This window comes from Blennius ocellaris, assembly GCF_963422515.1.
Source record: "Blennius ocellaris genome assembly, chromosome: 5".
Taxonomy (NCBI): domain Eukaryota; kingdom Metazoa; phylum Chordata; class Actinopteri; order Blenniiformes; family Blenniidae; genus Blennius; species Blennius ocellaris.
This window is the reverse complement of record NC_137654.1, coordinates 9,760,930-9,776,017: the sequence shown is the minus strand read 5'-3', so window position 1 is coordinate 9,776,017 and position 15,088 is coordinate 9,760,930. Positions and strand designations below refer to the sequence as shown.

The 15,088-nt window shown below is 41.3% G+C and overlaps 1 protein-coding gene across 1 annotated transcript in view; it reads left to right on the top strand.

Moving 5' to 3' along the window:
• Nucleotides 1-15,088, top strand: part of prex1 (phosphatidylinositol-3,4,5-trisphosphate-dependent Rac exchange factor 1) — a 104,354-nt gene that overhangs the window by 32,421 nt on the left and 56,845 nt on the right. Inside the window, exons 4-8 of the mRNA XM_080497181.1 lie at nucleotides 2,056-2,160; nucleotides 6,102-6,203; nucleotides 6,460-6,621; nucleotides 12,525-12,658; nucleotides 12,973-13,088. Of these exons, the coding sequence (XP_080353307.1) occupies nucleotides 2,056-2,160; nucleotides 6,102-6,203; nucleotides 6,460-6,621; nucleotides 12,525-12,658; nucleotides 12,973-13,088 (619 nt within the window). The remainder of the gene's footprint in view (nucleotides 1-2,055; nucleotides 2,161-6,101; nucleotides 6,204-6,459; nucleotides 6,622-12,524; nucleotides 12,659-12,972; nucleotides 13,089-15,088) is intronic.

Sequence of the window (15,088 nt, the reverse complement as noted above, 5' to 3'; positions counted from 1 at the left end):
GTTTATTGTGATCCAGGACAACAGCATCACAGTAAATCTATGAACAAAGATTAAAATGTTCAATACTCTCAAGATGATCACCCATCCTCCTTCTATGCCGAATTCCAAGGGTGCCAAAGGCCAGTGGGCCAAAACTGGTGAGCAAGAGGCTCTTGTATAGGAAAAGTTGTTTGACATTTTACTGCAGTTTGCATCAGAAAGTTTCATTGAAATTTTCTTTATGCAGTGAGTAATAATTTTAGATAGTAATTGCTTGGTTTTTTGAAGCTAAAGATGTTTTCATCACCTTTACTCTCCTCCTCCAAAAAAGCCTTTAAATTTACATTGAAAGACTATAATAATTATTATTATTATTTAAAAAAATTTTTTTTACCAGTCCAGCCCACTTAAAATGAAATCAGACTGAATTAGAATGTGGTTAACACCCCTGCTGTCATGCAGACCTGACAGTCTCATACTCACATTTTATTTTGGTCAGGTTTCCTTGATTTCTGTGATTTGGACTTCTGTCCTGTAACCACTCGGTATGAAATAATTCAAGTTAAGTAATGTTGAATGAACCGAGCCTTAATGGAAACATAGTTTATCTCCATGCAGTCAGTCTTATTCAATATGACGTGCAGCTCCGGTCCACACAGTGTTAATCACTACACCACTTAAAATCAACACCGTGATTATTATCCTTTTATATGTTCACGTTTGGTTTTGAGTGATTGGACGTCCGTTACAAACCTGATTACAAACAGACCGAATGCCAGTCACGTCTATAAAAGCAGCCTGTCTCCTTATTTTCTGTCGGTTATAATTACATTTCCATCATTTTTCAACAAACTGGATGAACAATGACAGTTGTTAAGCTCGCAAAGACAGACTATTAGGCCCAATATTTACACTGCAACTGGAAGGAGGGGGAGCGACTGTGAAGCATGATATACTGTGTGTATAGTATTACTCGCATTATCACAACAAACACACATGCTGCTCCCCGTCGGTTCAGTGTCAGCATGCGTCTATGATGTCCTGGCCTCAAACCAACGCACACAACTGGAGCTCGCTGCACTTTACTCAAATATGCTAACACTGTTTGAGAGCCAAACGGCGGACGACCACAACGACGTCTAAATCTCCCTCTATATGTTTTCCACAGTGCAGAGAGTGTGGATAGAATCACAGAATCCAGACATGAACTTATGTCACTTATCGTGACTGAATTTGCAGATGTTCCATTGTGGTTGCCCTAATATTGTAAAAGACTCTGACATGAACCCAAACTGGCCAAATGAGTGCAGCCATGTCTACAATCTTTAGATTGGATGTGTTGGAGGAAAATCATACTAAAACACGGGTAGCCTCTTGGAACCCAACTCAATCCAAAAAGTTATGAATTCCAAGTGATTTCAAGTGATCCTCATTCTGCTCTTCATCGTCAGCCGTCTTCCCTTCAACTTTGGATGTAGCGGTGAACTGTGGGATCAAGCATAGCTGCATGATATATTGCAAATTTCTTCTCATGTAAAATCAACATGAACAATATTCATATTGCAAAACGACAAGATGTGATCCGTTTCCATGCACTTTGCCTTCTTGCTCTGCAACATATTGCACAAATCAGATGGAGCTGTGTGGATGTGTAGCTCGTGTTTACATGTGGAGCAGCTCGGTGTCCTGGACAATATGTCTTTTTCTCTGACAGTTGGAGCTAGACAGGAAGCACCACATGAGAGGCAGAGCGAATTTGGGCAGTTTGTGAATGAAACATCTTGTGTTGTCAACAGATTGTCTTTCACTTAATTGTGTTCAACGTTATGTCAGAACTGGTGGCTCAATTCCAGAAATCTGTGGCCAAAAATATGCCACTCCTGGTTTGGAACCACATGACGGGGAACTCAACGTGTACATTTGGGCCGAGAGAAAGAGCGCTGTTATTTGAAAGACATTAATACGATGCACTAAATACTCAATATTATTGCATGTGTACCGAGCCTAATGCAGCATTAATAGGAAGGTCCTCCATGCTGCCCTAATTTGCGTCTTTTGTTTCCTTGTGTGTTGCAGAGGGAGAGTTTCTCGGTTTACGGCGAGTACTGCAGTAACCACGAGAAGGCTTTGAGGCTTCTCATGGAGCTGAACAAGATCCCCAACATCAGGACGTTCCTGCTGGTGAGACATCCCGCCCCTCCAGACATCAAATCTCTCAGTCCTGCATTTTAAATTGGCTTCCTTCCTCTTCCCACTAACAATCTTGATTGTGATTTTTTTTTTTTTTCTTCATGCAAACATGCCTTTCACTCCACTTGCGTCTTCCTTTGACCTACATTTTTCCCCCTACTAATTACGTATTTCTGTTTCTGTCACCTCTCCATCCTCTTCCTCCTTGCCTCTCACCTACATTTCCATTTTAACACTTGAATAAAGGGTAGAAACCATAACAAGGTCGGAGGGTTCTTCCTGCCTGGACAGGACGCAGCCCCCATCAAGGTCACCTTTGTGTATTGTTGCTCTCGTCGTGTTTCCGCTGCCAGCTGCTTCCGCGTTTTCACACCCAAACCTTTCGGGCCCTGCACAATGAACTCGAAGCAGCTTCAAGGGGGATTTGAGATCGACTGAGGGGGGTTGGGTTCAACCAATGAAATCATCAGCAGGTTCTAGGCCATCCAGCTGTGGACTGTTGGCAGCCGTATTTTTCTTCTTTTGGGATTGGCTGAGGGATCTGAGGCTCCACGCTTGATGGTTTTTGCTTCCATGGCATTATTCTGAAGTGAGCGGGGTCCCAGCGCTGCTTTGGCTCACTCAGTCATGCAGCGGTTAATTGGTTCGGCCTTACGTGACATGAACGATTCCAAAATTAAATCACGACACAACATCTGGTTATGTCGTAAAGCGGGGACCGACCCGCTCAGGATGAAGTCAAATATTGGACCGGCTCTCGTGTTTTCTGTAGCAACACAACCAACAAAATAGAAACAAGTGAGTCTGACTGAAGACCTTTTGTATGTAGGCCACCGACTGTTAAATCTACAAAGAATATGTATTATAGTTCTAGTACAAAGTCAAGACTTTGCAATACTCTGAGTGGTGACCATGGAGAATCGCTGTCATGGTAATTAATAGTGTAAAGTGAAACGCCAGTGGCTTTAAATGAACAATTTCCATGCTAATTGAATCACACAATGAGGGGAGCTTCTGAAAGTTAACATACAAGTGAATTGTTAATTGCATCTGAAGAATTGAGAGAAGTGAAAGCAAAAGGAGGTCAGAGTGGCGAGCGGAGGGAATATTCTGGCTGCTGGGCTGGCAGATTACAAATTAGAAGGAGAGAGAGAAGATGGAGTGAATTTGGATAGGCACGCAGAAGAGGAATGTCGAGAGATTAGGAATTTGTGGAATTGTAAAGTTGTATTTTTGTTTCTTCTTTCATCAAATCCAAAACCTTCCACATCCCAGACGGTGTAGACCTGAAACGAGCTGTCCTACTATTGTTCTGCACCACCAAGCTCATCTGATTTGCTTTTTTTTTTTTTTTTTTTTTCCTGTCTCTCTCATTGGAAAAAACTCAAGTGGTTTATGTGCCTGGCTGCGTTTGATCTTTCATGCCATCCCATGATATCGTGCACTGACGAGCTGCCTTCCAACAAAATACAGGCTGTGGAGAAACGGTTAACTGTAACCCCCTCCCCCCTCACGCTGCACTTCAGAGGAAGCTTCACTTCCCCTGGTTGTGGAGCCTCTTACAGTCGAACTCTTCTGGGGTATGAGGAGGTTTCTCACTGATACTTGTATGAAAATGTAGTGTTTATTTATTTATTTATGTATTTTCCTGGCAGCAGAAAGTACATTAACCCTGCCTGTATTGAGGTCTCAAATCATAACGCAGATGTTTCATTGTTTTTCTGCTTTCATCTCCTGGCTGAGAGAAACACAGAGTAATCTTCTGAAGTAATATTGATCTAATGATTATAATATAATAGGGGTCACCTTCTCACCTCACTGTTTCTCATGAAATCAATATATATGTTCACAATGTGCAGCATGGTCTTTCTTTAAAAACACTCTGGATAAAGACAATAGATGTTTCCAGTAGATGTATTTTTTCTTACGAAATATTATAGTGATGGGAATCGGTACTCTATACAAAAATGTTGGAGATTTCTTTCTTAAAAATATCTATATTAGCATGTATATAAGACAAATAACACCAATTAATAGAAGGCATTAATCTTTTAATTCAACACAAAAACTAAATAACAGGAGTTTTTATAGTCTTGCAGCCTTTAATTCCTAATCTTTTTCACATAATTAGACATTATTATTAATGGTTGTTAGGCTCCATAGGCAATTAAAAACTTTAATTCTTCTTAGTTGATGCTTTTGAGATGTCTAAGTCTTTATATAGAGTTAGAAACTCTGGCGACTTGTGGTTTGACACTAATGTTTATTAAATTATTTTAATTTGCATTCATTACATCTAATAATTCAGATAAAAGAAGTGTGCTTTAATTAAATTATTAGGTTTTATCCCATCTATTTATTTTCATCACGATTTCTTCTTCAAAAACTATACTCTTATAGTTCTGCTGGGAAATAGGAAAAACTTGACCCTCAGATGTTTTCTATTGTCACCTTCCCAGCAGCGTTTGTTTAATAAAACACCACCTTTGCTTATCGAAGAACTGAAGCCTGCGAAGTTTGAGGTCAAATATGACATCTTATTGCTGCAAGAATAAAGTAAGCTGCACATGTGAATATTTGGCATAGCTTTGAGTACCTTTGTTGGCAATACCATTACGAGTATTTACGAGTCTTGGGTTGCTGTTTCGTTGTTGCTTTGGGAGAAGGGGAACTTTCCACAAGAAAATGTGAGCATTTAAACAACCAGAAGAGGTTCTGGAAAGGAACAACAGTGCTTGTTTTGAACGCCTCCCTGCTCCACCACACCTTCTGCTGAATGAGTTATTATGAAGCTCCTGGGAGAGCCGGATAATGAGAAAATTACTACAATCAGGAATGTGGAAGCAGGACGTCTTGGCGGACTCATTGCCCCCCATCAGACAGCTCTGATCCGACACGTCAGGCAGCCGGTCACTAAAACCAGTGTAAATATTGGCAAAAATCAAATACACTTGCAAATAAACCGCTGCAGTTTGAGAAGGCGTACACAGGTCTTATTGTGAATTACATACAGATTTGTTTTTATTTGTAACATATTTCATTGATTTGTATGATGACTTCTATTATCCAAATAGGTGGTAGAGTTCAAGTTTCCAAAGCAGAAAATATTTTTTTCCACAATTTTGTTTGGTTGTTTTATTAGTATGAAGAGCATGCCATTATATATATATATATATATATATATATATATATATATATATATATATATATATATATATATATATATATATATATATATATCAATGCTTGTTTAAGTAAACAACAGACATATAAATATACATAACATACTATACAGCAGTTCAGAGCCAAACAGGAATGGATTAATTTCCTCCACCTGGACCCCTATAGATCGACTGCCGGTGCAACAGACTGTAGCTGAGTGGAAATGACAAGAGCCAAATAAACACTCTTTATTGTGGAAATGAATAAATATAGAATGGCCCACTGAAAACATCTGCAGACAATCTCAACATACTGTAATATTAATAAAATATATGCAAGTTTGGGATTCGGTTGGAGAAGGGAATGTATATCATGATGCTGTTAAACTGGGAATTTCCTGCAAGGAATATGGGAAAATGTGGCTATTTCTGAGTACGTAGTGCTTTTGGTATCACTCAAACATAATGTGATGTGATGCACTGCGCCTTACTGCAGTTGAACTCAAACAGCCAGGCTTTGCACAAAAACAACAGTATATGTTGAAGTCAAGTCTTAGAGTTTTAGAACATTTTTCATCAGTCAGTATATGTAGATGACAATACAACTGCTGGAGAAGCCAAAACACTACACAATTTGTATGTCCTTCATTTAAAAATTGATTTTGATCCACCCATCATTTTCATTTCTGTCTGCTAGTTTGTGCTAGTTTTTTATGTGTTTCTGTATATTTCTCATGGTTTTAATCCTCTTTGTTTTCCTTTCTTCATCAGCACTGTATGTTACTGGGTGGGAAGAAGAGCACAGATATTCCCTTGGAGGGCTACCTTCTCACTCCAATTCAGAGGATCTGCAAATACCCCCTGCTGCTGAAGGTACCACCTGAAGGCTCTTTCATTGATTCACCTCCTGACTCCAGCTTTTGTCTTGTTCCAGACTGCTTCGACAGTCTGAAAGCTGAACTATCGTCTCTATTGACCACTGAAACCTTACGGTGCAGAACATGATGTGTTTTCGTGTGATACTTGTTGTTTTGCCACACAGACACCCACCTCCCAGTGGAAGGGCCGAGAAGAAGTTAAAGGTCAGAGACAAGTCTGCTAACCTCTTCTTTTGTTTCGATCAACGTAGGAGTTGCTGAAGAGGACTCCTAAAAAGCACGCAGACTATCCCGCGGTGGAGGAGGCTCTGCAGGCCATGAAGGCCGTGTGCTCCAACATCAACGAGACCAAGAGGCAGATGGAGAAGCTGGAGGCTCTGGAGCAGCTGCAGTCCCACATCGAGGGCTGGGAGGTGAGAGACAACGAGAGTAGACGAGGTTCAGTACAGTGACATTTACAGGGTAACAATTGAGTTAGAGAGAGACGGGAAGACGCTGTTGATGGATGCACTTTTTGTAATGGAACACTATTCTCTGGAAGTTTGTGTAAACGGGGAGAGAAGTCACAGAGCTACAACTAAAAACAGGCAGACTTGTCTGAGGAAAAAAACCACCTCAGTCCTCGCCTGTCCTAACAGCGAGGCAACGCTCCGAGCTCGGGGGCCACGGACAGGGCTTGGGAGCCGAGTGAGGGGTCCAGTGCATTTTTCACGCCTCCCTCACCCACCACAACAGAGGCCTTGTCTAAGCGGGCACCAATGGGACAATCCACCCACACAGGGTGCCGAGGGGGATGCCAACGGGCCGGCTGCCCAATCAGAGGAGACCTAAGAAGTGGAGCTCCACTCTCACATGTGCTGGGAGGTTTAGATGGTAGGATTCTCGGAGAGGAGAGGGGAGCAGATTGAAGGATGGAGCCGTGGAGCGGGCCCCACTGGGACGTCCCACTATCTGCCTGCCAAACTGACTCCTGCGCTTCATTCCTCCCAGCAATTGACTCTGATAACTATCCTGCCAGACAGAGCTCCTTAACTTGTAAACTGTGATCCTGGATATTTTCAGTTCCTCCTTAAGCGCAGTAATTCATTTTCCTCCCTATATTTCTATGGTTTTTGATCCAAATGAGTCATTATCAGACTCTATAGAGGCTGGGCAGTGACTCATTCATTCAAATCAGGTGTGGCAGTGGAGCAGCAAATGAAGAGAAAGTGTCCCAAGTCTCAGCATAAAATCAAAGAAAAACAAAAGTTGTGTTCTTTGCCCCTAAATGGAAAGATTTGTCAAGATTTGTATGGTTGTTAGCTTAATTTAAATCGGATTGAAATCAGAGTTTGGGGCTTTACCCACATTTAACACATAATACATTTCAAAATGAGATAGAGAGACACAATCAGAACATTTAAGCCGACTGAAAGCACCGTCCCTTTTAAAAGCTGCTTGATCATGAATCACACATGGCCTTTAAGCTCACACAGATCACAGTCGGATAACATTATACCTCCAAATTTAATTCTGCAAAGTAGTTGATGCATATCTGATTTCCTTTTTTGTTTGGATTTCACCCAACTTCTCTTCTCAACAACTACGTAGAAGCTTGGAAAGCCACCCTGCTTCAACCCCCCCCCCCCCACCCCCCCCAGCTTGGCTCCCGGTTCTGTCGAGCTCTCGACCAAACCACATTAGTCTCGGTCTTCTTTCCTCCCTCCAGCCACTCTTCGGGGCTAATCACCTCCAGCCTTAATGGAGGAGGCCGCCAGTAGCGCCCAATCAGGCCCAGACCCATTACTGCAGATCGGATGCACTCTGCGCGAGTGCACGCGCACTGCCGCCACGAATGCGTGCGGTACATGTATGACCTTAACGGTGCAGGTAAAAGAGAATGCACTTATATACCCACCACTACAAATGACCACCACCACCACCACCACCACCTCATCCCAGAGCGGTTTACAGGTTGATTCATTTGGCCTCATCGCAATAGGTATTTGACTTTAGAAAATCTATGAGCATCACTTTACTGCATGTGAACATCCGTCATAAGCATGTGCTCTCCTGAATCAATTATGGATGCTCTGTGGGGGGGGGGGGGGGGGGGGGTGGACGGCCTCGGAGGGGGGTGGGGGGGCTTCCACAGCCCTCTGGTGGATGCATGTCAGAGACTTCAAAGTCAACAGCAGAGTCCAAATGTGATCTGCTGGGATGATGCGGCGGGGTGATGGGCATCCTGCGAGCAGAGAGGAGGAGGAGGAGGCGGAGGAGGAGGAGGAGGAGGAGGTCCGGAATCCGAAACCACACATGGGTGTATTTAGTTCCAGATAATTTGGAGTAGAATGATCCGTTTAACGATGAGTAATGAGTTGTCTTTTAACTCTATTATTTTATTTCGCGGTGACCTTCCTTCCACAGCGTTGCCTGACGAGTGTGTTTTCTTACTTTATGCTGTCATGGTTGAACCGAACTATTCAATCCGTCCTCGTCTCTATGAGTTTTGACATCAGGAGGCGGTTTGATCTGTCATTCATGAGTTGTTCAGCGTGGCTGCTCATGCACGTGTCAAGAATATGCAAAGGCTGAAAATTATTTTCTAATAATAATGAAACGCTAAATGATGTTTGTTCAGCCACTTGGTGAAAAGGTTAATTAGATGTCATGATGTTGTCAAACACAACAGGTCCAGACTGCTGCCAACGTCAGTCCAAATGAGCATTGAAAGATTGATCAGGCAGATCTTATAGAGTGTTGAATTGAGATTGTATTACAGTTAAACAGTTTACTGCGATGACTGTAAAATATGTTTTTTGCTTCTGACCTTTGCACTCATTGAGGCTAACGCTGGTTTCGGTCTTTGTGGGCTGCGGTGCATTTGAAAGCAGACGGGAACCAGCTTTCTACTGCATTAAGACCCAATCACATCCTGTGAATGTGGAAGGCTGTAGCGTAACATAATACCGCTTTATCATTAGGCGCTCTGCACCCGGCTGCTCTTTATAACGCAATTTTAAAAAGTTACCTTTTGGCTCGACGGAGGCACAAAGCATTTCGTCGGATTTCACTGCAGGGATTCGAATAAGGCTCCAGCATTTTCCACTTAGAGTCTGTGTTTTGTACGAGGTCAAGACAGACCACAGTAGCCAGCAGATTTGAGAATATCTAGAGGTTATTGAGAGCTATTTTTTTAATATGTTTGAAACATATTCAACACTTTTTGGTACTGGAGTTTAGAATCACACAGTAGTAATTAGCAGTAATTTGCTGATTGTGGAATTACTGACACAGTCACAAATACTTAAGTTGTTTTATTTATTTTTGTCCCACAAAGCAACCATTTTAAAGCTACTTTCTTTTTTAATTGCTGCTATTTCGCTGAACTCCTGTTTTCTGGAATAGCGGCACCATATTTATCCTGAACTTACACAACAACATTTCCAGTGAAAACGCATCATTTTTGCTTGTTGTATCGCTATTCTGGGTGACTCTCGACTGTATAGACTGGGAGTTTTGACTGCCATTGTTGTTCGTGTGTGTGCTGCATTAATTATAAAAACTACACCATTTCTGCCGTTTACGTCAGAATGGACAAACGTTGCCATGTAAACGCAAAACCTTTCTGAAACAAAATTGGAAAAATGATGCGTTTTCACTGGAAACATTGTGTTGAACATGGGGCCAGCGCTGGATAACATGGTGTAAAGATGGATAGATGAATGTTGATTTAGCCAACTTAATTTCTTTTCAATAAATGAGAAGCTTCTCATGCAGCCTTTGAGGTAGAATTGCTCGGCCAGGCGTTGAACATTGGGTGTGACCCTCACACTGAAGCTGGTTACCTTGTTCTCACTACACACAGCTGGAGAGGTATTTTTGAAGCTTGTTTGCACTTGTATTCATACTCTGAGTGAAGAATGACAAAATGGATGAAAGTGTGGTACATGTAGGCCGAGGTAAAGGTTTTATGTGGCTGCTTTTCCACTCCAGTGTTTATGACTTTATCTCTGAAAATAGAGGAGCCTGGTTTGAGGTAACCTTGGAGTTCTCCAGCAAATCTCTCCTGCTTCTCCTGCGACTGTGTTGTCATCAGCACTCAGCTTCGGTGTTATTTATCACAACTGGAGTGATTAAGAAGCAAGAGACTTGAGTGTCCTGGCAGAGAGCTCCTGTTTTTTTGGTGGTTGTTTTTTTTTATAGTGTTGTGGGAACATGAGTGTGGTTTGGGTGCGGTGGACTCCTTGATGATGGAATGAAAACAAATCATTCACAGTTGAATGGAATGTTTTTCCTCACTTCAGCATTATCCTTGTACCTTTCCATTAAGTGTCTATGCACTGCTGAAATTAAATAGAAACGGATTAAAAACTGACCATGAAGAACTGATCATGAAAGGGGGGGGGGGGGGGGGGTGTTTGGGGTCATACACAGGATTGCAACCCAAAAGGGGCCCATTTTCACTGATTGATGGCCTTTGAATGGGTATAAAAGAAATAACTTAATTTAGAAATCATTTATATGCTGTTAATTCTTTGTAACGTGAATTTACAAACATTTCAAACTGAATATTCCCAGTTTGTCTATTTGTGCTGACTGGGCATGGCAAAACTGAGTCAGGGCTACTGAATTTATATTTACTGCAAACTCCATGTTGTTTAGTTTGTCTTTTTCTATTTATCCGGTCTGTTTATTTTGTAATAAATAATATTTTGTTGTTGTAAGTCATAGTGACTTTAGATTCTTTTGAAGTTATATTGATGCCATTCCTTATCGAATGTGGGCCCCGCCCCAGCGTACTATTATACCCTGTCCATTAAGGATTATATTTCATAGCTACATGGGGGTGAGGTTACACAACTATGGCAAAAAAAAATTAGACATTGATGATATAAAATGCCGTATTTGTTTTTCGCAGCAAGTTGTTGCACATGTAAGCATGAAGATATCAAAATTCAAGCAACATTTAAGTATATTACAAAAGACTAAAGTTGCTGAACGAAAGACTTTGTTTCTCATTGAAAAGCAGCTAATTTAACAGAAAAAATGGGGATATTCCTCATCTCCACCCCCACTTGCTGGATATTTTGTTGTTTATCATTACATTTCCATACGTTGGGTCACAGGTTGTAATTAAAGGGTTAGAATGGATCCCAATGCCAGGCCAGTTGATAAACATTGCTATAGTCGACTTCTCCATCTCCCCTTCTGTTAATTTAGTTTAATTGGCCAGGAGCACGACGGTTGCTCTCCCTCCTTGATGATTAGATGCCACAAATTTAGAGTGAAAGTGATGCTAACTTTCACACAAAATCACCAGGTCTTACACTTTGGGTGATGCTGGAAATCCTACTTTTTTCTTCTTTTTTTAACAGTAAATGTCATTCTTGTCAACTGCTAATGCAGACGTAAGATGTTTTCCTATGTGAATGCAAGTTAAGGTAGTACTGTATATACAATTTTCAGTCTGGAGATTCATACAGTCCTTAACCCGTTTCAGTCTGGTTTCAGATCTGGACATAGTTGGATCACTGTGACACTGAAAGCCCTCAATGACATTATAAGCACCGTTGTTAATAAAGAGTTCTGTGTCGCTGCATTTCTTGATCTGGAAAAGGATTTTGACTACTTAATTCTTCTAGATTGGCGAAGAGATATTGGTCAAGCTCTGAGAGCTGTTTGGTTTCAGAGCTACTGTTCTGGTCATCTGCAGTCAGTGAGAGTATTCTGTCACTATCTAATGGTGTCCCACAGGGAAGCACATTCGGTCCTACATAATTCAGTATTTATGTCAATAACATTGCCCTTGGTGCAGGCGACTAATGTGCATCTATATGCCGATGAGACCATTATTTATATGTTTAGTCCCTCCTTGACTACTGCACTGTCTTCACTAAAGGCTAGGTTCAAAGGCATTGTCTCCGTCTAATCGTATTTCAGCTGCCATACCTGTTAGCATTATGGTTTGAATCTACTTTATCACTTTGACTTGACTGCTTACAGAAATTGATATTTACAAAACACTTATTTTTAACAAATTGAGGAAATATATATATATTCTTTTTTTCTTATCATAATAAACCAAACAGCTCTTCTTTGTGTGAAAATACTAATATACAAAATTATAAAGGAGAACCACAGCTAGAAGAATATATGACATGCGCCAATCATAACTCTACTACCAAATACCATGTAACCATGACTCTAGCTCTCTGCTCTTTGGGATAATGTCTTCCACTGGAAGTAAAATCACTTATCTCCCTGCCCCATTAAATATGCAGTATATAAGTCCTTATTGTTTCAGGCTCATGTCTTTTCTCTATATTTTCTGCAGGGAACCAACCTGACGGATATCTGCACCGGGCTGCTGCTTCACGGGAATCTCCTCAAAATCTCAGCGGGTAACATCCAGGAGCGCGTCTTCTTCTTGTTCGACAACCTTCTGGTGTACTGTAAACGAAAATCCAGGTGAGAAACGCTGACATTGGGACAGAAAAACCTTCAAAGAAGTTTGTTGAAGTTGATGAACAAGAGAGCGTTCAATCCTACTTTTATTATCTGACTAATGGCAGCAGGGCCAGGCATGGAAAATTAGAGCAAATATCCCTGTTAGACGTCTTCTGATGCAAGCAAGAGAAAAACACCCACTTGCGCCTGCAGCTCTCATACCTGCGTCTGCATGAATGGGTCCATGTGTTCTTTCTTTTTCCTGTGGATCTGGCTCCAGTGGATGTTTTTCTCCGCAGTGTGTGACCGTGCTGCTGTCCCCCTTTTTTTCCCAGGGTGTCTGGAAAGAAGTCCACCAAGAGGACCAAGTCCATCAACGGGCCCCTCTATGTGTTCAGAGGCCGGATCAACACGGAGGTGATGGAGGTGGAAAACGTGGAAGATGGAACAGGTTGGTGTTTGCCCTGCAGCATCCATTCATGATGGTCCACGTCAGTGGAACATCTTCTAGAACATTTTCCTGGCTTGTCTGTTTCATATATTTTATGAATGTTTTCAAAGCGCACAAAAACTACTATGCAAGCCTGTTTCATCTTTATCTTTTGAGACATATCAAGAAAGGGCTCTGTATTAAGAAAAATCAAGTTTGTCAGATTAAATGTTTGGGTTTTTCTGTGTTAATAATGTGTGTGAAAATTGTCTCCTCCAATAAAGTGCACAAGACCTTTGAAATTGCACTATAATAACACTTGTTTGGCTTTCAACAAATGTGATATGTATCAGAATGTCAATGTGATCAAATGAAATATTGCTGTATTTTGACCATTTTCAATTTTTATCATGCCTTTTTATGGCACAATAATAACTAGACCACCAAACAGAGCAGGTTTACATTATAAACAATGCATATGGTTGATATAATTGATATTTCTCTGAGCTGCAAAGTCTTGTTTTTTCTTTAAAATATATATTTATTGAAATATTTCCCATTGAAAACCAATCATATCCTCGGATGATGATACTTTCAAGATGCTAATACAATCCAAAAAAGTAGCATGCAAAAAAAAAAATTCTCTACCAATCTCAATCCACTCTGATAAACTTCTACAATCAAGAAGAATCCAAATGTATTTGAATTTGAATCCAGTGAGTTTTCCTATTTATTTTGAGATTATGGTAGCTGATTTAATTACCTCCAAATGAAAGACTAATTCAAGTTGCAGCCAACATTTGAAACAAGGTGGTGTTTATCAAACCACAAAAACTCACAGAAGATGCAGTCTTCTAAATTTGCACGCTATATGTTGTGTAAACTCACTTAATTTGAGTTTGTTTATGCTGATTTTATAGAAACTGAGGGTCATTCATCTCTCAAAGGCCTTTACTTTCAGCATTTCTCATGGTATTGTGGTTTCTCATGTTGCTCCATTGAACTCATTGTGATGACACCAAGCCAAGGACATTGTGCACCAGTAATACCTCCGAGCTCAAGTATGATTTCTTTCAACTCCTCATTAAGTGAAGGTGCAGTGTAGAAATGGTTGGTTGGATTTGAATCAAGTGCGTGTTGACAGTTTGGGTGGAGTCTCACACTTGCACCTAGTTTCGAACAGGATGTAGCCTGCAACCTCAGGTAGCTCTGTTTGTCACCCCAGCTCTCCGGCATCGGGTGTTGATACGGATCTGAAATGCAAAGACGAGCAACAACCCCGAGCGAGGAGGCGATAACCTGAGCGTACTCCAGCTTGGGTTCACACATGTGCCAAAGATGAGCAACGTATCTGTTGGCTGCAGTGATAAGGCCCTCGCTCTTGAGGTTTCACATCGCGAGGCGCGTTACATGTTGGTCTGCGAGCACTGAAACACTTTGTCTCTCGCTCTCACGTTTCCTCTTTTTTTTTTTTGTATTTCTTTTGTGCCAGCAGAATATTTTGCAAGCTCACATGACCCCCTTTTTTTTTTTTTCTGTCTGCGCTTCCGGCTGTCGCATTTGGAGAAACCACAGAGAAAAACATGCCTTGTTCGCAGAAGTGAAGTGGTCCCGCATTGCAAATACACGCTGATGTGAAGTGCTCGAACACAGATGATGTTGATTGCGGTGTGTAAGAGATATTAAAGGACGGAGTGTCTGCTGTGGAAAGAGGAAAGCTGTCAAAATAAGCAACATATAATGTTAATAATGAAACAGCAGCCTGTCTTTTCCAGCGGCGGCGAATCTTCACATGCAGATCTCAGCATTTTTACCAGATTTATACCAGAATCCACAGTTTTTGAGCCAGTGTGATTCTGACTCTGCTCTCCCAGAAAAAAAACAGGATCTGCTCCTCGTGGGCCCTCAAGTATCAAATCTATTTATACGACCTTTGAGCGTGAGCCTAATGCACCCCATTACCAGTGTCAATTCATTATTCAGGAGCTGCTCACCTGCAGCTAAATGGATGGTAAAATTAG